This window comes from Oryctolagus cuniculus, chromosome 11, assembly GCF_051225735.1.
Source record: "Oryctolagus cuniculus isolate XC-2025 breed Fujian yellow rabbit chromosome 11, ASM5122573v1, whole genome shotgun sequence".
Classification (NCBI taxonomy): domain Eukaryota; kingdom Metazoa; phylum Chordata; class Mammalia; order Lagomorpha; family Leporidae; genus Oryctolagus; species Oryctolagus cuniculus.
This window is the reverse complement of record NC_142877.1, coordinates 117,968,318-117,991,203: the sequence shown is the minus strand read 5'-3', so window position 1 is coordinate 117,991,203 and position 22,886 is coordinate 117,968,318. Positions and strand designations below refer to the sequence as shown.

At 56.9% G+C, this 22,886-nt stretch overlaps 1 protein-coding gene across 6 annotated transcripts; it reads left to right on the top strand.

The window, feature by feature from the left end:
* Positions 1-7,234: 7,234 nt before the first annotated feature.
* On the top strand, positions 7,235-21,934 carry CENPM (centromere protein M). 6 transcript variants are annotated; one of them, XR_519921.5, is made up of 7 exons: positions 7,239-7,414; positions 7,841-7,920; positions 12,563-12,655; positions 14,398-14,477; positions 15,224-15,318; positions 15,427-15,518; positions 21,052-21,934. XR_519921.5 is itself a non-coding variant. In XM_089307660.1 (7 exons), exons 2-7 carry the CDS (start codon positions 7,857-7,859, stop codon positions 21,190-21,192), a joined length of 588 nt encoding a protein of 195 aa, XP_089163786.1. In that variant the 5' UTR covers positions 7,256-7,414; positions 7,841-7,856; the 3' UTR covers positions 21,193-21,934. The 6 variants fall into 6 exon arrangements, 5 of the variants coding, with proteins under 5 accessions (XP_051690004.3, XP_089163788.1, XP_002721428.3 ...); XM_089307660.1 differs by lacking the exon at positions 15,224-15,318 and adding an exon at positions 12,035-12,152 and having other exon boundaries at positions 7,256-7,414; XM_089307661.1 differs by lacking the exon at positions 15,224-15,318 and adding an exon at positions 8,213-8,267 and having other exon boundaries at positions 7,256-7,414.
* The last annotated feature ends 952 nt before the right edge of the window (positions 21,935-22,886 follow it).

Here is a 22,886-nt window from a genome sequence, read left to right as displayed (position 1 = left end):
CCGCGTGCTGCTCCTGAAATCCCTCACACTGCCCCAAGAATCAGCATCGCAGTCTGTTAAGTGTTCACCACTACAGGACACTTGGGTCATTTCCAGCCCGGGACTATTTGTGAGCAAAGCCATGGTATTAGTGGTTTGCTACTCTAATGAACTACTTGAGGCAGGCTACTTCGTAAATAAAAGACATTTGTTTTTTTTTAAGATTTATTTTATTTATTTGAAAGACAGAGAGAGGTACAGAGAGAGAGAGAGAGAGAGAGAGAGAGAGAAGTCTTCCATCCGCTGGTTCACTCCCAAGATGGCCACAACGGCCAGAGCTGAGCCAATCCAACACCAGGAGCCAGGAGCTTCTTCCGGATCTCCCACGCAGGTGCAGGGGCTCAAGGACTTGGGCCATCGTCCACCACTTTCCCAGGCCACAGCAGAGAGCTGGATTGGAAGAGGAGCAGCCAGGACTAGAACTGGCGCCCATATGGGATGCTGGCGTTTCAGGCCAGGGCTTCAACCAGCTGTGCCACAGCGCAGCCCCAAGAAGACATTTGTTTTGACTCATGGTTCTGGATTTGCAAGGTGGAGAGGCTGCATCTGGTGAAGACCTTCCTGCAGCCAGACACCAAGGTGGCAAAGGACATCACATGGCAAGAGACAGGGACGCATCTGTGTCTGTCTGGTCTCCCTCCCTCTTCTTGTAAAGCCACTGTGATTCAAGTAGCTCCACCTGATGACCATACAATCATTGTTTAAAGATTTATTTATTTGAAATGCCAAGTCACAGAAAGACAGAGGGAGAGAGAGAGAGAGAGAGAGAGAGAGAGAGAGAGAGAGATCTTCATCTGCTGGTTCACTCCTCAGTTGCCTGCAACAGCTGGAGCTGTGCCAGTCCGAAGCCAGGAGCCAGGAGCTTCTTCCCGGTCTCCCACACAGGTGCAGGGGCCCAAGGACGTGGGCCATCCTCCACTGTTTTCCCAGGCCATGGCAGAGAGCTGGAGTGGAAGTAGAGCAGCTGGGATGTGAACTGGTGGCCATATGGGATGTTGGCACTGCAGGTGGTGGCTTTAGCCACTATGCCACAATGCTGGCCCCGACCATATAATCCTAATCACTCCCCAAAGTCCCTTGCCTCTAAACACTCTGATTGGGTTAAGTCTCCATCCTCCCATCCAAGTACTAACCAGGCCCAACCCTGCTTAGCTTCCGAGGTCAGGTGAGATCAGGTGTGTTCCGGGTGGTGCGGCTGCTTTACAAATTGTATACTTTAAATGTGTGTACAGTAGTTTATTACATATCCATTACATCACAATACACCTGTAGGAAAAAATGCCTGTAGGTGTTGTTTTAGCCACTGACTACTCGCACAAAAGCTCAGGGCAAGCTTCGACGGGACAGGCGTGATGCCACAGCCGCTGCTGCTAAAGGGCAGAGCAGCCAGGGCTGTGGCCCCGCCCACTCGGGGTCCCTCAGCGCCCCAGAGCATCTCCCTAGGGCTGCACAGAAGCCAGTTTGAAGAACGCTCACCCGGAGCTCTCTGAAGGCCCTCCCAGCTGTGAGCACTCCCGGAGCGAGGCCCTCCGGGGCTGGGGCTGGTCCCTACCCTTCGGCACGGCGTGGCTCCTACGCACAGCTACTCTCTGGTCTGCTAGCCACATGACGAACGCCAGCTCACCGCTGATCCCCTCCCCAGCGTGGCGTGGGCCCGCCAGGGCCACGTAGCACACCTTCATCGGGGCTCCGGCTGCTCCCCCACCAGCACCCCGGCTCTCACCCACTGCGGTGCCTTTGTTTTGTGTTATCTGCCCATCCAGCTCCCATAACTCCCTGAAGCAGGTTGACCGTCTGGCACCCAGGGGCCGCAGGGCCCAGCAGTGGGTGTGGCTCAAGCCAGGCCCTCCACTCACGTTGACTGAGGGGGTGGTCTCAGCTCAGCCCTTCCTGGAGAGTCCTGACTGGGGTCCACAGTCTCCCCCCACCCTCCCCCACTCCATCCATTGTAGCCACTGCCAGGCTGGCCCCCAGCAGCGTCTGTGCGCTGGCAGCGCCTCCTGAGAATTCTCTCTCCCCGGAGTCAGCCTCACCTTCCTGGGGAGAACCACCTGCCCACAAGTAGCTTCCTCCTGTCCATCACGTCCCCTTTGCTGTTCTTTCCTATTTATTTGAAAGACAGAATGACTGAGAGGGAGAGACAGAGACAGAGACAGATCTTCCATCCACTGGCTCACTCCCCAAATGACCACAACAGCCAACACTGGGCCAGGCTGAGGCCAGGAGTCAGAAACTCCATCCAGGTCTCCCACGTGGGTGCGGGGCCCAAGTACTTGAGTCATCCTCAGCTGTCTTCCCAGGCGCATTAGCAGGGAGCTGGAGTGGAAGCAGGGTAGCCGGGGCTTGAGCCAGCGCTTGGTTATGGGATGCCAGCGTCCCAGGCAGCAGCTTCAGCCACCGCACCACAACTCCCATCCGCTGCCTTTACGTTGTCTCCACAGTGCTACCACCTGGCTTGCAGGGAGTCCCCTCTGCACCCCACACCGCGAGGAATCGAAGCCCCGTCTGTGTCCGGGACGGGACGGGGTGGGGCAGGAAGACATTTCCTTCCTGCTCATTCGGAACAAGGCATAATCAGTCTTTTTGGCAGTAAGAGGGGTTCAGGGTGAACAACGAGGGTGCCTCTGCCCTCCCAGTTGCTGGACCAGTGAGCACGCTGTCATCATGGTCTGTCTTCCCTCTGTGTGGATCAACCACATCTGGTTCTGTGTACCCAGCGTGGGGTACTGAGGCTGGCCCAATGATGAATGAATGACTAGTGAGAATGAATGGAAGAATGGTGTAAACTGATCCAATCATTCAACAAATGTTTTTTTTTTTTAAATCTTGGATTCTTTGCATTCTTTCAATTCTTATTTTCATTTTCTTTTAAAGGCAGAGAGAGATCTTCTATCCACTGATTCCCTCTCCAAATGCCTGCCACAGCCAAGACTGGGCCAGGGTCTCCCAGGTGGGTGGCAGGGACCCAAGTACTTGAGCCGTCACCTGCTGCCTGCCAGGGTGCACATTAGCTAGAGGCCTGCCTGGACTCAAGCCAGACACTGGAACCAAGCGCTGCAACACCCATCCAGGCCTCCCAAGTGGCCTCTCAACTGCTCTAGACACCCTGCCCAGGAAGTAATTATTGAGCAACTACAATGTGTCGGCTACTTGTAAATGCTGCACACATACAGTAACAAACCTCTGACCCCAGTATCCATCCTCTGCTGGAGAGACAGACGGTGTAGAACTGTAATGCCTGGGAGGAGTAAAGGAGAGGCAGCCCTGGGGCACCGGGCAAGCCAGGCCCTGACCGCTCTGCAGCCCGGCCTTGTCGCGGCCAGGAACCATGGGAAAGGAGGTAACATCTCCCTGCCAAGAACAGGCAAGCTCACCACACCCTGTGGAAACGGTGACCTCCACTCGGTACCTCTCCCATGCGACGGGGCCTTTCCCCGGATTTCGGGGTCTTGGGGAAGTGACACCAACGTGAGCCGTGGCTACCAATCGTACACTGTAAATAAAGCGGGCGAGCTCTTTGTTTCTTGGAGCTTCGTGTCTTCTGCCGTGAACCGTCCAGGAACAGTCCAAGGCTTGTTTACTAGGTTATGAGTGGGGTGAACATTTCAGAGACTTGCAGTTCTTTAAAAAGAGAGATGGGGGGGGGGCTGGCACTGTGGCACAGCGGGTTAAAGCCCAGCCTGTAGCGCCAGCATCCCATATGGGCGCCGGTTCTAGTCCTGGCTGCTCCACTTCTGATCCAGCTCCTTGCTAATGGCCTGGGAAAGCAGCAGAAGATGGCTCAAGTGCTTGGGCCCCTGCACCCAGGTGGGAGACCCAGAAGAAGCTCCTGGCTCCTGGCTTTGGATCAGGGCAGCTCCGGAGGTTGTGGCCATCCAGAGAGTGAACCAGAGGATGGAAGACCTTTCTCTCTGTCTCTACCTCTCTCTGTAATTCTGTCTTTCAAATAAATAAAATAAATCTTAAAAGAGAGAGCAAGCGAGCGAGTGAGAGAGAGAGATTACTTGTTGGAAAGACAAAGTTACAAAGAGAAAAAAGGAGAGACAGAGACAGGGAGAGATTTTCTATCTGCTGGTTCACTCCCCAAATGACTTCAGTGGCTGGGGCCAGCCAGATTCTTCCCATTAGCAGAGAGCTGGATCAGATGTGACGCAAGGGCCTACGCTGTGGATCAGCGGGTTAACGTCCTGGCCTGAAGCGCCAACATCCCATATGGGCGCCGGTTCAAGACCTGGCTGCTCCACTTGCGATCCAGCTCTCTGCTATGACTGGGAAAGCAGTAGAGATGGCCTAAGTCCTTGGCCCCCTGCACCGCGTGAGAGACCCCGAGGAAGCTCCTGGCTCCTGGCTTCGAATTGGCACAGCTCCGGCCAGTTGCAGCCAATTGAGGAGTGAACCAACAGATGGAAGACCTCTCTCTCTCTCTCTCTGTATGTGTGTGTGTATGTCTGTGTAGCTCTGATTCTAAATAAATAAATAAATCTTTAAAAAACATTTGAAGTAGAGATCGGTGCTCTGGAGAAAATAGGGCAGGAACACAAAAGAGGAGACAGGGTGTGTGCGGGATGTCTGGCTATTTTACTAGGATTGTTGAGAGGGGCCCCTCTGGGGCAGGTGTGTGGCCTGGTGGTTAGGATATCGGATGTGCCTGGGTTCAGGGCCCAGCCCCGGCTCCTGACTCTAGCTTCCTGCCTTTGCAAACCCCGGGAGGCAGTGGTGATGACGCAGGTAACTGAGACCTGGGTGGGAGACCTGGGTTGAGTTCCCAAGTCCCAGTTGCAGCCCCAACCCAGCCTGGGCCTAGTGAACCAATGGATGGATGAAAACTTTCTCTGTCTCTGTGCCTCTCAAAAAAAAAAAAAAAATGCTTTTAAAAAGAAAGGGCCAGGGCCAGCGCAGTGGTATAGTGGGTAAAGCTGCCGCCTGCAGTGCCAGCACCCCACGTGGATGCCAATTCGAGTCCCGGCTGCTCCACTTCCTGTCCAGCTCTCTGCTGTGGCCTGGGAAAGTAGCAGAAGATGGCCCAAGTCCTGCACCCATGTGGGAGACCTGGAAGAAGCTCCTGGCTCCTGGCTTCAGCTTGGCCCAGCTCTGGCCCTTAGGGCCATATGGGGAGTGAACCAGCGGATGGAAGACCTCTCTCTCTCTCTGCCTCTGCTTCTCTGTAACCCTGCCTTTCAAATAAAATGAATGGAAGGGAGGAAGGGAGGAAGGGAGGAAGGGAGGAAGGAAGGAAGGAAAGAAGGAAGGAAGGAAGGAAGGAAGGAAGGAAGGAAGGAAGGAAGGAAGGAAGGAAGAAGGAGGAAAGAGGAAGGGAGGAAGGGAGGAAGGGAGGAAGGGAGGAAGGGAGGAAGGGAGGAAGGGAGGAAGGGAGGAAGGAGGAAAGAGGAAGGGAAGAAGGGAGGAAGGGAGGAAAAGAGGGAAGGAAGGGCCCTCTGGCAGGGCAACACTGGAGCAGAAACTTGAGTAGCATAAATGCGCCAGGGAGACAGCGGGGGCAGAGGGCAGGACGCTGGGATGTTGAGGAGCAGCTGAGATGGGAGCCGCGGGTGGGCTTCGATCAGGGAAGTGGTCTGCTCTGGTCTCCCTTTGGAGAGGCTGGCTCTGGTTGGCCTGCGGAGCAGCCCCTGCTGCCCGGACAGTTAGAAGGGGCTGCAGTGGCCCAGGTGACAGAGGATGGCGGCTTGGTCCTTGCGGCCATTCAGCTTCTGGCTGTATTTTTTTTTTTAAGATTTATTTGAGGGGCCGGCGCCGTGGTGCACTGTGGGGAGCAGCCCGGACTGGACTGAGTTACTGGAATTAAGACTTATTCTATGCATCTGCTCTCCCACAATATGGCGCTGGGAGAGAAGTAAACAGCTTCCGCACAGCTGCCTCCAGTTTAACCAATAAACTGTAGGACTTGCTCCTGATTGGAGAGCAGCGTACTCGGCGTGTGGGCAGCCGAGTTAGGATTGGCGGAGGAGGACTATAAAGGAGGAGAGAGACGGCGTGCACAAGGAACATCTAAGGGGAACATCTAGCTGAGGGAACACCTGTGCAGCCCCCGAGAGACCCGGCCGGTGGTGTGCCGCTCCCCTGCGGAAGTGGGGAATGTGGCCAGGGGGAACTGCCCTTCCACGGAGGTGGAAGGGATAGTAGCCAACCCGGGAAGAACCAGCAGCAAACCCGGGGAGGGCCGAGCAGACGAAAGAACAGCGCAGGGTCCTGTGTCGTTCCTCCACGAAGAGGGGGAGCGACATAATGGTGCCGTGACTCGGATAGGAAGCCTAGGCAGAGTTTAGTGTCGTTCCTCCATGAAGAGGGAGAGCGGCAGTGCACTTGGTTAATCCTCCACCTGCGGTGCTGGCATCCCATATGGGTGCCGGGTTCTGTCCCGGTTGCCCCTCTTCCAGTCCAGCTCTCTGCTGTGGCCCGGGAGTGCGGTGGAGGATGGCCCAAGTGCTTGGGCCCTGCACCCCATGGGAGACCAGGAGAAGCACCTGGTTCCTGGCTTCAGATGGGTGCAGCGCCGGCTGTAGCAGCCATTTGGGGGGTGAACCAACAGAAGGAAGACCTTTCTCTCTGTCTCTCTCCCTCACTATCTATAACTCTACCTGTCAAATAAAAAAAAAATTAAAAGATTTACAGAGAGATCTTCCATGTGCTGATTCACTCCCAAGATGGCCGCAATGGCTAAAGCTGAGCTGATCAGAAGCCAGGAGCCAGGAGCTCCTTCTGGGTCTCCCACGCGGGTGCAGGGGCCCAAGGACCTGGGCCATCTTCCACTGCTTTCCCAGGCCTTAGCAGAGAGCTGGATCAGAAGTGGAGCAGCCGAGACAAACTGGCACCCATATGGGATGCCAGCGCTTCAGGCCAGGGTTTTAACGACGCCACAGCGTCGGCCCTTTTGACTGTATTTCAAGAGAACCAACAGGCTTGCTTACGGAACGGACATGGGGTGTAAAGAATGACCCCAAGATTTCGTTCTGATTAGCTGCAAGGAAGGAGTCAGCTGAGGTGGGGAACTCCTAAGAGGGGCAGGTCGGAAAGGAAGCTAGAGTACTGTAAGCAAGCATGAATGAACGGCAGTGAAGGGCTCCATCACCGAACGCCCTTTCTCTGAAGAGCGGGACCTGTCCAGCACGGTGGGTGCCTGTAGCCCCGCTGGACCGCTGCTCAGACTAAGAGGTGGCGGTTCCTTTAAGAGGGTACCGCCCAGTCGGCGAAGCCCCGCCCAAGGAGGACCACGTGCCCTCTGCCGCGCAGGAGGGGCGGGACCCGGGGCAGTTTGAAAGTCGGGCGCGCACCGAAGGGCGGCGGTTCGGCAGCGGCTGGGATGTCGGTGTTAAGGCCGCTAGACAAGCTGCCCGGCCTGAACACGGCCACCGTCTTGGTAGGTGCCGGCGGCTCCGTTCTCCCCGGCCTGCGCCTCAGCCGCCCGGTCGCGGGGCTCCCTGGGGTGCCTGAGGGAGCCGTTCCGGCGGGAGCGGCGTAGGCGGGAGAGCCACGCTCTGAGCCAATCAGAGGGGCGGCTGTCCGCGACGGAGGGACGCGCCCGCCAATCGTGCGCGGGCTGCCTCCGTCCCGGCTTCTAATTGGTGGGCGGGGAAAACCAGAACTTGGCTTTCCCGCGACTCGGGGTCCGGCGCTCCCAGCCGGGCGGTGGGCGTGGGGGTCCGGAGGCGCTGGGCGAGCGGTGCTGCCTGGGGGCTGCGCACCTCCGTGCTCCCCCGGGGCCCTGGGGGCGTGGCGCCCGCCGAGCTCTCCAGGAGGGGCCCGCGGCGCCCGGGGCTCAGCGGGGCGCCTTCTGTTCCGGCAGCTGGTGGGCGCGGACGATGCTCTTCTGCAGCGGCTGGCCGACTCCATGCTCAAGACGGACTGCGCCTCGGAGCTGCGGGTGTAAGTAGCCGGGCTGCGGGTGGGGACGGGGCGCAGCCCGACTCGGCTCTGCGGGGTCGCCCGCTGGCGTGGGGCACAGGTTCGGGTCCCCAGCTCCCTGCTAATGTAGCTCCCGGCGGTGGGGCCCCTGGCACCCACGTGGTGACCCAGATGGAGTCCTGGCTCCTGGCTTCCAGCCTCTGTCTTTTTGGGCTTTTGGCAAGTGACCCAGTGGGAGGGGAATCTTTCTCTGTGTCTCTACATTTTTTTTAAATTTGAGAAATACATCAGCTGTCCGCCTCCTTTTTTCCAGTTTGCCGCTTCCGTGGGCAGTGCGCCCCTCTGAGCGGAGCTAGCAGAGTGACGCGGTTAGCGGTCGGGTTCGTGCGGTGGGCTGGAGACTTAGGGAGGCCTTGGGGGAGAGGGGTGGTAGAGGTTTCGGCGTAGCAAGAACGGAAGGCAGGAATTCCCCCGGGAAACCTGGTGAGGCGGAGCTGAGCTACAGTTTCCGTCCTCCCACGCTCGTGAGATGAGTTGGGAAAATGCGAAAATCAGCCAGCCGGACTGACAGCAAAAAATTCTGGCGTGGTTTCCTGCCAAGCCTGTTCCTACAACAGAACCTGAGGATTCTTCAGGACCCCCGAATGGGGGGGAGAACTAGAGAAGTGTGTTTTGTTTTCCTTTCTAACTGGTAGGAAGTAAGAACAGCGCTGCTTGGGTCAAGTGACTTCGTGCACGTGGAAATCGGACTCATGGAAGATGTGCACCAAACTGCCCAAATGAGCAAAAACCATATGGAAAGAAATGTCATGGGGACCCCCCCCCCAAATAAAAAGGCGAATCACATGGCATACAAAACCCGGTGAGGAACCGGTCTGGGGGCTGGCATGTGGCATAGTGGGTAAAGCTACCACCTACATCGCCAGCGGCCCATGTGGGCTCTGGTTCCAGTTCTGGCTGCACCATTTCCAATCCAGCTCCCTGCTGACGCGCCTGGGAGAGTAGCCAAGTCCTTGGCCCCTGCACCTGCATGGGAGACCTGGAAGAAGCTCCAGGCTTTGGGTCAGTGCAGCTGCAGCCATTTGGGGAGTGAACCAGCAGATAGAAGACCTCTCTCTCTCTCTCTCTCTCTCTCTGCCTCTCCGTAACTCTGCCTTTCAAATAAATGAATAAATCTTTTTTTAAAAAAACCCATTCTGAAAAAAGATACAGAAAAGGGGGAAGAAAGCTCCACTTTTAGTGCTCTATGCTACTGAGAAATTTAATAAAGACATGAATTAAAAAAAAAAAAGGTTGAGGCCAGCACTGTGGTACACTAGGTTAAGTGGTCACCTCTGATACCAGCATCCCGTCTGGGCGCTGGTTCAAGTCCCAGCTGCTCCACTTCTGATCCAGCTCCCTGCTGATGGCCTGGGAAAGCAGTAGAAGATGGCCCAAGTGCTTGGCCTCCTGTATCCACGTGGGAGACCCGGAGGAAACTCCTGGCTTCCGATGGGTTCAACTCTGGTCATTGCAGCCATTTGAAGGGTGACCCATCGGATGGAAGACCTCTCTCCCTCTCTCTGTAGCTTTGCCTCTTAAGTAAATAAATAAATCTTTAAGAAAAAAGAAAAAGGTAAGGGGCTGGTGTTGTGGCTCAGCAGATCGGGCCACTAACCAACCACTAGGACTGGTCGAGTCCTGGCTTCTCTGCTTCCAGTCCAGCTTCCCGCTAATGCACCTGGGAAGACAGCAGATGCTTCACCAACTGCTTGGGCCCCTGCCACCCATGTGGGAAACCTGGATGGAGTTCTGGGTCCCTGGCTTCGGCCTGGGCCATTGCAGCCATTTGGGAAGTGAACCAGTGGATGGAAGATCTCTTTTTTTTTTGTAAAGATTTATTTATTTGAAAGGCAGAGTTATGGAGAGTGAGCGAAAGACCTTCCATCTGCTGGTTGACTCCCCAAATGGCTGCAACAGACAGAGCTAGGCCAGTCCAGAGCCAGGAGCTTCTTCTGGATCTCCCACGTGGGTGCAAGGGCACGAGGACTTGGGCCATCTTCTGCTTTCCCTCCCAGGCCACAGCAGAGAGCTGGATTGGAAGTGGAGTAGCCAGGACTAGAATGGGTGCCCATATGGGATACCCGGACTGCAGGCAGCGGCTTTACTTGCTACACCACAGTGCCAGCCCCAGATTTCTCTTTGTCTCTGCCTCTTTCTGTAACTCTGCCTTTCAGATAAATGTTTTTTTTTATTTGAATGGCAGAATTACAGAGACAGAGGTCTTCCAGCCGCTGGTTCACTCCCCAAATGGTCGCAACAACTGGAGCTGGGCCAGTCAGGAGCCAGGAGCTTTTTCCAGGTCTCCACGCAGGTGCAGGGGCTCAAGCACCTGGGCTACCTTCCGCTGCTTTCCCGGGTGGTATTAGCAGGGAGCTGGGTCGGAAATGGAGCAGCTGGAACTTGAATCGGAGCCCAGATGGGATGCTGGCACTGCAGGTGGAGTCTTAACCTACTGCGCCACAGCACCAGCTCCAAATATTTAAAAAAAAATTTTTTTTTAATTTCAAAATCCACATGATAAAGAGGAAAGAGAAGATTGCAGAATTAAGAGTAAAAAAAGATAGCTGAAAATAATACCATTTAAGATCTAACATGTGGGAACGGTAAAGACCAGAGCTGATGAGGTTGAAAACTTATTTACATAGACTAAAGATTTTTGGTGTTAGCACAGCAGGTTAAACTGCTGCTTGTGATGTTGGCATCCCATACCAGAGAGATGGTTTGAGTCCCTGCTACTCTACTTCCCATCCAGCTTCCTGCTAATGTCCCTGGGAAGGCAGCAGAAGATGGCCCGAGTGCTTGGGCCCCTGCACCCACGTGGGAGACCAGGATGGAGTTCCTGGCTCCTGCCTTCAGCTTGGCCCAACCCTAGCTGTTGCAGACATTTGGGGCATGAACCGTAGATGGAAGATCTCTCTCTCCTTCCTAACACTCTGCCTTTCAAATAATCTTAATTAAAAAAATTTATTTATTTATTTGAAAGAGTTAGAGAGGTCTTCCACCCACTGGTTCTCTCTCTTAGTGGTCAGAACAGCCAGGGCTGAGCCAGGAGCTTCATCTGGGTCTCCTTCATGGGTGGCAGGGGCCAAGCGCGTGGGCCGTCTTCCACTGCTTTTTCCAGGCCATTAGCAGGAAGCTGGACTGGAAGCGGAGCAAGCGAGACACAAACCTGTGCCCATATGGGATGCCGGTGTCACAGGCGGTGGCTTTAACCACTACACCACAGAGCCAGCCCCAAATAAATAATCTTTAAAAACAATCTCTTGTAAGTTAAAAAATAGTTTACCCAAAGTTCATCTACTTTTTTCAGTTCTTCTTTAGTTATTTTGCTCAAATTCATACTGTTTTCCAGTTTTTAGATTATACCTGTTGTCAAAATGTATAGGTGTTATATGTGTGTGTGTGTGTGTGTGTGTGTGTGTATATATATATATGGAGAGGTTTAGGGAAGTGTTCCAGGGGCCGGTGCTGAGGTTCGAGTCCCGGCTGCTCCACTTCTCATCTAGCTCCTTGCTGATGGCCTGGGAAAGCAGTGGAAGATGGCCAGGTCCTTGGGCCCCTGCACCCACATGGGAGACCCGGAAGAAGCTCCTAGCTTTGGATGGGCCTAGCTCTGGCCATTGTGGCCACAGGGGAAGTGAACCAGCGGATAGAAGGCCTCTCTGTCTCTCTCTCTAACTCTGCCTCTCAAATAAATAAGTCTTAAAGAATAACATTATTAAAAAAAATAATAGAGTCTTCTAAACTTATAGTAACTTCCAGGTGATTGGACGCGGGTGTGTGTGTGTTCGCAGCTTTGGTGTTTTTTGTACTTCTTGGTGTTTCTTGAATTATAATCTGGGAGAAGAGGAGACAGAAAGGGACAGAAATAGATGCTTCAAGAAAAGCCTTCAGATGTGTGTGTGACAACCAGAGATGGAACCTAGATGAGAATGATCTACCCAGGGTCACATGGTTGGTAATTCACAGAACTGGGATTGAGCCTGTGAGACTTCCATCTCCCATAGGGCTTCAAGCTTAGCCCCCGAATGTCAGAGCCCATACCCTCTCTTCTCTTTTTTGTGTCTGTGAGATGATTTATTTTATTCGAAAGGGAGCGTTAAAGGGAAGGACAGAGACAGAGATTTCCATCCGCTGGTTCACTCCCCAGATGGCCGCAGCAGTTGGACCTGGGCTCGTCCAAAGCCAGGAGCTTCTTCCAGGTCTCCCACGTGAGTGCAGGGGCCCAGGTACTTGGGCCATCTTCTTCTGCTTCCCCAGGCCATCAGCAGGGAGCTGGATAGGAAGTGGAGTGGCCAGGACTTAACTGGTGCTCATATGGAAAGCCGGCACTGCCGGCAGAGGTTTAACCCAGGACGCTACACACCCTCTCTCCTGAGCCTGGTCTCCCTTTCCGGTGTGCAGCGTCGCTGGCACAGGTGACGTCTTGTTTCTAAACCTGCCTCCCGTAAGGGGGTTACTGAGAGCGCCCCTCCCTGGCAGAGGGGATCAGGAGTCATCGGGACAGGCGGCTCTGCCTGGAGGAGGCCTTGGCGGTGCCCCCTGCCCTGTGAGGCGGGCACGTGTGTGTGTGTGTGTGTGTGTGTGTGTGTGTGTAGAACTCTACTGTTTTGTTTTCCAGCCACCTTGCAAGGTCCCTCCCTCTGCCCTCCAACGTGAATCGGCCCCGGGTGGACCTGCTCGTATTTGTGATTAATCTTCACAGCAAATACAGGTGAGAGCCAGAGGACCCGGCGTGTCGGGGCTCCAGCAGACCTGGCTAGGTGCTTGCCAGGAGAGTGACCTCCCTTGTGATGGGGAGGAAGGAGGCTGGGAGGGGCCGCCTATGGGCGACCTGGAGGGTGAAGAGGGAAGAGCCAGTGGCCAGAGCAAGTGTTCAGATCCCACCAGCGGCATCCGTTTGTTCAGCTCTCTAGGGCCCATCTGTGCACCTGAAAGCAGGTGCAGGGATGAGCAGCAAGCCTCCTGTCCTCCATGTCCACTTGGGCAGGAAGCTGGACCTGCGCGCAGGTGGTTAGGGACCTGGGACACGTAGCATGAAGGCCCGACCAAGACCTCTGATGGCCAGGACCAGGGTGGGCCCAGGGTAAACTTTGTGGTGAAGGTCACATTCGATTCAAAACATCACGGGTGAGAAGGCGCCACAGGTACAGATGGGACTGAGTCCCTCCTGGGGGCCCGCTGAGGGGAGGCAGGGCTCAGGGTCCAGCTCTGGCCCACAGATAGCTGGGCCTGCCGTGGGGCTAAGGGAAGGCAGTGAGAGGAACGGCGGGGAACCAGGGCCTTGGAGCCCCTGATTGCTGCAGCCTGCTGTGTAGCGGGAGCTAGTGGGCGGTGGGGCTGGCGGGGCCGGGAGGGGTGGCCCTGCCTCAGACCTGGTGCCCGTGGGTGAGCCTCTCTGTTCACTGAAAGGGCTCCGCAGCAAGCGGCCTCCGCCGTTCCGGAAGCCGGCGGACTCCGTGTCAGTCCTGGATGCAGGGCTGAGAGGCCTGGCCGGGGGAAAGAGCGTTTGCAGGCAATCGACTAAATTGCTGTGACTGCAAAGGGAAGCGCTTTGGTGATACGCACCTGCGTTTTAGGAAGACACTTACTGTGACTGTGTTTATATGTATATATATATATATATATATATTTAAGATTTATTTGAAAGTCAATCACAGAGAAGAGGAAGCAGAGAGAGAGAGAGAGATCTTCCATCTGCTGATTCACTTGCCAAATGGCCACAATAGCCAGGGCTGGGCCAGGCTAACGCCAGGAACCAGGAGCTCCCTCCAGGACTCCCATGTGGGTGCGGGGGCCCAAGGACTTGGGCCATCTTCCGCTGTTTTCCCAGGCCGTAGCAGGGAGCTGGATCAGAAGTCAAGCAGCCAGCCCTCAGACTGGCACCCATATGGGATGCCAGCTGTGCCTCAGCGCCGGCCCCAAGCCCGCTCTTCTGCTTCCAGGATCTGTCCTGTGGAATACTTGCTTGCATGTGCGAGGGTATGATTAAAAGAATGTGCTGCATTCTTTGTAATAGTCGCTGGGGACAGCGACTGTGGCATGGCGTGGAGTCGTCCTGAGGAGTGTAGCAGGCTCCTGTGTTCTGGAATGGAGTTTGATGAAATGTGGGCCAGCGAGCTCCTTCCACGTAGCACTGCCCGTTTGCAGATAGAAGAATTCCAGAATCACACCCAGACTATTGGCAGCAGCGACCTCAGAGGAGCTGGGGGTGAAGGACGCTGCTGAGAGACTTTTACTTTTGGCATTTGCATCCGTGTTTGATTACCTTGCAAGCATGACTCACTTTGTAATTAAAAGTAGCTTAAACCAGCTCACAGGAAAGCGTGTTCCTCCGGGGCCACTTCCTGTGACCCTGCTCGCACGCTGGCCACCGCGGGGCCGGAGGAGGGGAGCTCGCGCTTTCTGCATCACAAGGTTCTGTCCCCTGCTTGTTTTCTCGCCTGGCCGCCTCAGCCTGCAGAGCGTGGAGAAGTCCCTGCACCACGTGGACGCCAGCTTCTTCCTAGGGAAGGCGTGCTTCCTGGCCACAGGCGGTAAGTGCACTGCCTGCCTGGGGAGAGCCGTGGCTGGCGCGGGCTCCGTGCTTGGGTGGCCTGGTGGCGGAACGCAGGCCCGGGAGCCCCAGCTGCCATCGGTGTTTCTAAAAGTGGAACTGAGCAGGTAGCTCTGCTGTCGCTGAGCGTGACCTCGTGACCCCTGTGGCTTTCGGAGTAAGATCCAGACTCTAACGGCGCAGAGTGCATCTTGCAGTTTGGCCTCTGCCTTCGCGTCTGCTCTCACTTCCTGTGACTCTTCTCTGGTCTGGAGACCACATGGTAGCCGTGGACATGACCACGGCTGACCTTTAGTGAGCCCTCATGGGTGCCACACATTCTTTGTAGCTGCTTGGCTTTTCCTGTTAATCTTTGAGGTAGCTGTTTATAGGAAGCTGAGGTTAAGTGACTTGCCCGAGGCCCACACCTACAAAAGGGCAGAGCTGAGATGGGCACGGGGCTCGTCCCCCAGGCCTCGTCCTCCTGATGATTCCTACCTGCTTCTCTCGGCTACTTTTTCCCCCTTCTTTGTCTGGCTGACCCTTCCAAGTCCCTCAAGTCCCAGCTGCAGTGTCCCCTCTGGCACTGGCGACGTCTGTCTGCCTCCCCAGCCTAGCTGGAGAGGACGCAACACGGTTTGTTCCCAGGAAGCATCGGCGAGTGAGTGCCGGGTAACTCCTAGGTGCCAGTGCGTTGGCTCTCTGTAACCCAGGGGGCTAAGAGCTCCTGCCCTCCTCGTTTTATAGAACTGAGAGCACTCTGAAAGCCGTCAGCCTCCTTGTGTGACGTGATGAGCTTTACCGCCCAGACGAGGTGACATGGGATTGTCACTGCACTGACTGTAAGCCTGAGGCCTGGGTGGGCGGGAAGTGAATTGCTGGCCCAGTGCTTCCTGGGGCGCGGCCCTCAGGGCGGCGATTGCAGCCTGTGGCTGTCGGCTTCCTTGCAGCTGGGCGGGAGAACCTCTGCAGCGTTCATCGGAACACCATCGTGAGGCTGGCCCACACCTACCGGAGCCCTGTGCTGTTCTGTGACCTGGAGGTGAGAACGCCGATCGCTTGGCCGGTGTCGCACTCGCGTAAGAGTACGGCGGGCACACAGGAATGCTTGCCGAGGGGTGGGCGTCGGCGTAGTGGCTAAGCTGCCGCAGAGTGCCTGGGCTGGAGTCCTGGCTCTGCTTGCCACTGCAGCCGCCCGCTGATGCTTCTCAGAAAACACACGGTGGCTCAAGTAGTTGGATCCCTGCAGCCCACGTGGGAGATGCACGTGCAGTTCCTGACTTCCGGCTGTGGCCTGGCGCAGCCACAGCTGGGCAGGTGGGGAGTGAAACCGGGGCATGGGAGATCTTCCGCTGTCTCTCTCTGCCTTTTAGACAGACAGACAGACAGACGGGTAGATGATTGCTCATTGAAGAGCCACTGAGTGCCCAGGAAAGGTGGCTGCTGACGTGAAGGGAGGCTTGAGATCTGGCTTGAATCCTGGCTTTTCTGCCCCGGCTGTGACCTTGGGCTGCAGAAGGGAGGGTGTGCACTCACCCTGAGTGCATCTCAGGTGCCCGTGGGAGCAGTCATCCTGACCTGGTGCAGGGCACCCAGCAGGTGTAGATGTCTGGGGGTGGGTGAGTAGATGGTTGCGTGGGTGCATGTTGTAAGGTAATCAAACACGGATGCAAATGCCCCACATTTCGTCTGCCCTGACCACTTCTGCTGGTTTCTCGCATGGTGAGCCGTGACTAGAGGGCAGCTGGTGAGCTTTGCTCTTCGGCTCTCGCTGACTTCTCACTGGGAGTCCTCGGCAGGAGTGGGGGTGCTTGCCCAGGGAGGCCCACAGTGTGGACCCTGTGGGGCTCCCAGGGCCTGAGCTGCCCCACCTAAGCCCCAGGCCTGTTCAGTTGCCTCGAGGATCTGTTTATTGGTTTCATCTTTAAAGTTTATATTTCTGTTCCGGGTCTGGCAAAGCAGTACCACGCAGAGGACTGAGGACAGGGTCCTCCCCACAGCGGGCACCAGGCCGCTTCTGGGGGCAGAGTTCAGGGGATTCGTGAACAGCTGCTGCTTGTTTTCTAGAAACCTCCCAGTGAAACCGAGCAGTGTACGTGTGAGCAGGAGGTATCGGTCGTGTCGGCAGCCAGTCGCCCGCAGGAGTGGCACCGTTTGCACATCGCATTCGGATCGGGCGCGAAAGGCCTGCACCGGGGCGGCCTCAGATCAGGCGCACCTGCTGCTCTCACGGGTGGTTCTGTGTTTGATGACTGTCGTAGCATCCCTGACGGGACCAGCGCACAGTCCTTGTCAGGCGACCTGAGGCCGGGCACACCCGGAGCGCCTGCCCTGCCAGGCCCTCCTCACGGGGAGCCTCTGAGGGAAGTGACCTCACAGAGAAGAGGCGGCTGGCCCCCGTCACCCGGCTAGTAAGCAAACAGCCACCAGGCCGGTGTGGGGCTCCCTGCCATCGCAGTCTGGACCGTGGCCGTGAGCAGGTCACCTCGCCGCAGTGTTCTCGTCCGAAGGAGCATTGTAGTCTTTGCTGTGTAGCTCAAGTGTGCCTGGGTGCCAGGGCCCGGGCCACCCGGGTGACAGGTGGTGCAGTTCTGCGGGTGGCCATGAGGTGGCAGGCCGCACCGCGCCCTGCTTCTCTTCCAGCCTGTGGCCACCTGCTTGAAGCTGGAGCCCACAGGGGCTGCAGAAACAGCCGCTCGGAGCCCTCCCGTGAAGCCCCCCACCCCTACGTCCTCATCCCTCGCCCCGCGTTGTCCTTTTCAGGGCCTATTCCACGTGGTCGAGTAGAGCCTCGCCGTATTTTGAGTCGTGTGTGTGTGGCTGGAGTTTAGCGGATGGGGAACATGTGGCCCGCGCAGTGACGCGGTTGCCGGGTCCTGCTGCCGGAACCCCGTGCTGGCCCCCGGGAACGCACGTGAGGCAGAGGGCAGCACCACCTCTGGGAATCCGCCGAGACAGATTCCTGACCTGCGAGTTGGACCACCACGTGCGACACCCCATCCCTCGTCAGGACGCCGGTTTGAGTCCCGGCTGCTCCATTTCCAGTGCTGGTGTTGCTAGCGTGCCTGGGAGGCAGCGGACCGTGGCTCAGCTACTGGGTCCCTGCAACCCATGTGGGAGACCAGATGGAGTTCCTGGCTCCTGGCTTCCACGAGGCTTTGTCCTACCTGATGCAGCCGTCTGGGGAGTGAACCAACTGAGAGAAAATCTCTCTCTTGCTCGTCTCTCTCTGTCTCTGACTTTCAAATCCTAAAAAAATAGAGTCTAGGCCGGCGCCACGGCTCACTAGGCTAATCCTCTGCCTAGCGGCGCCGGCACACTGGGTTCTAGTCCCAGTCGGGGCGCTGGATTCTGTCCCGGTTGCCCCTCTTCCAGGCCAGCTCTCTGCTGTGGCCAGGGAGTGCAGTGGAGGATGGCCCAAGTGCTTGGGCCCTGCACCCCATGGGAGACCAGGAGAAGCACCTGGCTCCTGCCTTCGGATTAGCAAGGTGCGCCGGCCGTGGCGGCCATTGGAGGGTGAACCAACAGCAAAGGAAGACCTTTCTCTCTGTCTCTCACTGTCCACTCTGCCTGTCCAAAAAAAAAAAAAAAAAAAAAAAAAAGAAAAGAAAAAAAATAGAGTCTAGTGGGACAGGTGTACTCTGATAGGCACAGCAGCAGCGAGCCTGGCGGGGCAGTGGAACCCTGGCGGCGGAGTGATTGAGTCCTTCCTGACCTTGCAGCAGGGTCGTGGTGGGCCCATCGCGAGGGGGACACGTGAGAGGCGGGAGGCAGTGTGCAGCCCGAGCGGGAGCAGCAGCCCCTGGGAGATCAGTGTCAAGCCAAAGCCAGGGAGCCTAGAGTGAGATGTGCTGAACAGGGAGTTCTTGTGCATCCCCAGTGTGCGTGCCAAGCACCACTCCAGGCGCCAGGGACCCAGTGTAGACAAAACCACAGACGTTCCATCTCCGTTCCAGTGGAAACCAGCAGGTGAAGAAGTAGAGTACATAGGAGGAGAGAAAATGGGGCTGGGACGTGTCGGGTGGCGGTAAAGGGGCGAGACTCGCCACCAGCAGGACTTTCTGGTAGACCTGAGGGAGCGGAGAGCAGGCCGGGTGCCCTGTGGGTCAGTGCGGGTCAGTGGAAGAGCACACTTGGCAGCAGAAGCCGCAAGCAGGGTCCACGCGTGGAAACGTGCCCGTGTGTTCCGGGGTGGCAGGCAGGTCTGGTGGGCTGAGCTCAGCGAGCAGAAGGCAGAGCAGGGAAAGTCTGTGGCTGGGGGCGGCGGTAGGACCTTGTGGGTCTCTGCAGAGGCTGTGACTTCGACTCAGGAAAACTGGAGCCACTGGAGAGCCTGCGCCCACGGAGGAACGTGGCTTTTCAGTGGCTGCTCGGAGGCCAGCGCAGAGAGGAGGAGGGTGCGCAGAGAGGAGGAGGGTGCGCGGAGAGGAGGAGGGTGCGCGGAGAGGAGGAGGGTGCGCGGAGAGGAGGAGGGTGCGCAGAGAGGAGGAGGGTGCGCGGAGAGGAGGAGGGTGCGGAGGCTCTCCCTGGAAGATGAGTGGCCTGGGCTCGGTGTGGCCCGCGGGCAGGGAGACAGGTGGTGGCAGCACTGGCTGTATCCAGGGTGGGGCTGACAGGACGTACCAGGGGCCCGGATGGACGTGAGAGAAGAGTCGGGGCAAGGCTGAGCTTCCTGGCCTGAGTGGAAGGTGGGTTTGCCTTTGGCAGAGATGCGGAAGGGCAGGAGGAACAGGTTTTGGGGGTCCCCAGGGCTCTGTTGTGGACACCCTCAGACTATGGTGTGTGTGAGTCACCTAAGGGGAAAATCCAGTGGCAGCTGCATCCATGCGTCTGCCGTTCGGAGGCAAGGTTTGGAGATGTGATTGGGTGTCATCAGCAATTAGATGAATGTAAAGCTGTGGAACTGAATGAGGTCACCTCAGTGTGGGAGAAGAGATCCGAGGACCAAGCCCCGGAGAGGAGGGGCCTGGGCGAGCCGGGGGAACGCGTGCCAAGGGCTGGGTTGTAGGCTCAGCAGCTGGGACCCACTGGGGATGCCCACGTCCAGCATCGGGACACCTGAGTGAGTCCTGCCTCTTCCTGCTGCTCCACACCCTGGGAGGCTCGAGTACTGGGGTCCCTGCCACCCTCGTGGGAGATCCGGTGGAACTCCAGCTCCTGGCTTCCTGGGCCCAGCTCTGGCGGTTGCAGGCATTTGTGGAGTGAGCCAGTGGAAGGAGATCTCTATCTCTCTCTTTTTTTTAATTCTTTCTTTCTTTCTTTCTTCTTTCCTTCCTCCTCTCCTCTCCTCTCCTCTCCTCTCCTCTCCTCTCCTCTCCTCTCCCCTCCCCTCCCCTCCCCTCCCCTCCCCTCCCCTCCCCTCCCCTCCCCTCTCCTCTCCTTCTTTCCTACAGGTAGAGTTATAGACAGTGAGAGAGAGACAGAGAGAAAAGTCTTCCTTCCGTTGGTTCACCCCCCCAGATGGCCGCTATGGCTGGCACCGTGCTGATCCGAAGCCAGGAGCCAGGTGCTTCTCCTGGTCTCCCATGGGGTGCAGGGCCCAAGCACTTGGGCCATCCTCCACTGCACTCCCGGGCCACAGCAGAGAGCTGGCCTGGAAGAGGAGCAACCGGGACTAGAACCCGGGGCCCATATGGGATGGCGGCGCTGCAGGCGGAGGACCAACCAGTTGAGCCACGGCGCAGGCCCCGGAGATTGCTATCTCAATCTCTCTCTCCCTTTCAAAACAAACCAAAAAAAGGTCAATAAAATTTTTTTTAATGCCAGGGAGCGCGAGCAGGCCGCCAGATCTGCCAGCCGCACTGGCACAGGAGCACCGAAAAGCCACTCGTGCGTTTCTTAGTGATGAACCCACGGGTGACGGTGGCGGGAGAAGGGTAGGGGGCGTTGAGGACGTCCCAGCCTTGGATTCGAGTGCGCCATGCCTCCCAGCTAGAGAAGGCACGGGGTGGGGCGGGCAAGGCCAGGGGAGACACCGGACTTGACGGACTTGAGTGTTTGTTCTTCCAGCATGTTTACGGCCTCTCACTTGCTCAGCGCCAGTCAGTGCCAGCGCCTCAAACAGTCTCGTTGCCCTCCCTCACCCCACAGCTGCTCTCTGCCCACCAGCCCTTCCAAGCCCCTGAGGAGGGGACTCCTTATCCACACTGAGGGACACTGTCCACCCCACTTTTCCATCCCCGTGCGTGTCTCTCAGTCCCAGACAAGTGAGCCTTCGGGGCGCAGGCTGCCTGGGCATTGGCTGGACTGACCCAGCTCCCGTGCCGGCTGTGCAGTCGCTGACTGTGGGCCCTGGCCAGTGCACGTGACCTCTGCAGCCTTGCTCGCTAAGCCTTGGTGTCCACTTGAGCGGGAGTCCCAGGCTGAGGTATCCCTGGAGGTTATTTGAAGAACAGGGTAGGCTAAGGGGAGGGAAGCTGCTTTGCGGGGTGCGGCACGAGCGAGGTCGTGGCCGTGCTGGGGCCTTGGTGCCCTGAGCTGCCCCTAAGCGCTGGCCCCAGCTCTGCCCCTGGCAGCCGCGGGAAAGGGCCGGCCGCCCCATCCTGTCTCACGCCCTCCTCTGTTCTTCCCTGCAGGTGGAAGGCTCCCGAGCCGCCATGGCGCAGCGCCTGGCACGCATGCTGCAGATCTCTGCTGGCCACGTGCCCGGCGTCTCGGCCATGAGCCTGCTGTCCCTGCTCAGGAGCTCCGAGAGCCCCTCCCTGGAAGACCTGTGAGGGCCTCTGGGCCTGGGGCTGCCCCCCACCCTCAACAGCCTAATGCCAGCTCCGGGAACAGTCGTGGTTGGGGAAGAGGGTCCTGCCTGGGCCACGGTGAGCTGGGCAGGCACAGAGAGGGCCCAGCTGCTGATCGGCCCCACTCCCGCGCTCCCCCAGCAGAGCCTGGGTCTCATTGTCTGACATGATGCGTCTTCACTGAAGAGTCTGTTTGAACAAAGCGTCCGTGGCCAAAACCAGTCTGAAACCCACGGGTGTCACCCAGCACCGTGCCTTTACCGGTGAGGAGCTCAGCCCCGCCCTGCAGAGTCTGCTGGTGGCCTCCTCGGTGTGAATGGAGATGGCTCTGCTCACTTCGTGACGTGGGACATTCTTGGATTTTTGAACTTTTTAAAATTTATTTTGAGAGACAGAAAGCGTGAGCTCCCATCTGCTGGTCAACTTCCCAGATGCCCACAGTGGCCTGGCCAGGTCAGAGCCAGGGATTCATCCAGGTCTGCCCTGTGAGTGGCAGGAACCTAATAAGTGGGGTCAGAGGCCAGAGCCAGGTGTTAAACCCAGGTTAAACTGATCTGGGACGCAGGCGACTGAACCGGCGTCCTAACCTCTGCACTAAACGCCCGCCTCTCGCCGCAGGATTGCGTGAAGTGAGGGTGAAGTGAGACGATGACACCCCAGTTTGCTGGATGATATGTTTTGTCATGCACTGTGTTAACAATGTCCTGTGCTGTGCCAGCCAAGCAGTGGATAGTAGCTATTATGTGAGATGATGCAAAGCTCGGTTCAAAACAGGAGCAAATCGGGAGTTACACCACTGGCTTCAGGAGTTTGTGCAGAGACAAGGATTGGCAGCCACTGCCTGCCTTCTCCTGGGCGTCTTTGGGAATTTTTTTTTTTTAAGATTTTATTTATTTATTTGAGAGACAGTTACAGACAGAGAGAGGGAGAGATAAAGAGATCTTTGGTTTTTGTTTTTTTTTTTAAGATTTATTTATTTATGGGGCCAGTGCCATGGCTTACTAGATTAATCCTCCACCTGTGGCGCCAGCATCCCATATGGGCACCAGTTCTTGTCCCAGTTGCTCCTCTTCCAGGCCAGCTCTCTGCTGTGGCCCGGGAGTGCAGTGGAGGATGGCCCAGGTGCTTGGGCCCTGTACCTGCATGGGAGACCAGGAGAAGTACCTGGCTCCTGGCTTTGGATTGGCGCAGCTCCAGCCATAGCTGCTATTTGGGGAGTAAACTAATGGAAGGAAGACCTTTCTCTCTGTCTCTCTCTCACTGTCTATAACTCTACCTGTCAAATAAATAAGTCTTTTTCTTTATTTATTTGAAAGGCAGAGTTACAGAGAGAGAGAGGTCTTCCATCTACTGGTTCACTCCCCAGATGGCCACAATGGCTGGAGCTGGGCCAATCCAAAGCCAGGAGCCAGGAGCTTCCTCCAGGTCTCCCACTTGGGTGCAGGGGCCCAAGGACTTGGGCAACCTTTTACTCCTTTCCCAGGCCATTAACAGGGGGCTGGGTTACAAACCAGCACCCATATGGGATGCTGGTCTTCAAACGAAGCTTAGCCTACGTCAAATTGCCATGCCCACCCCTCACCACTCCCCCTGGTCTCTGGGAATTTGTAGAACTGCTGGGATTGGATTCTAAAATCCCATCAGCCACGTCAGGGCTCCTGCTGCTGCAGGGCAAG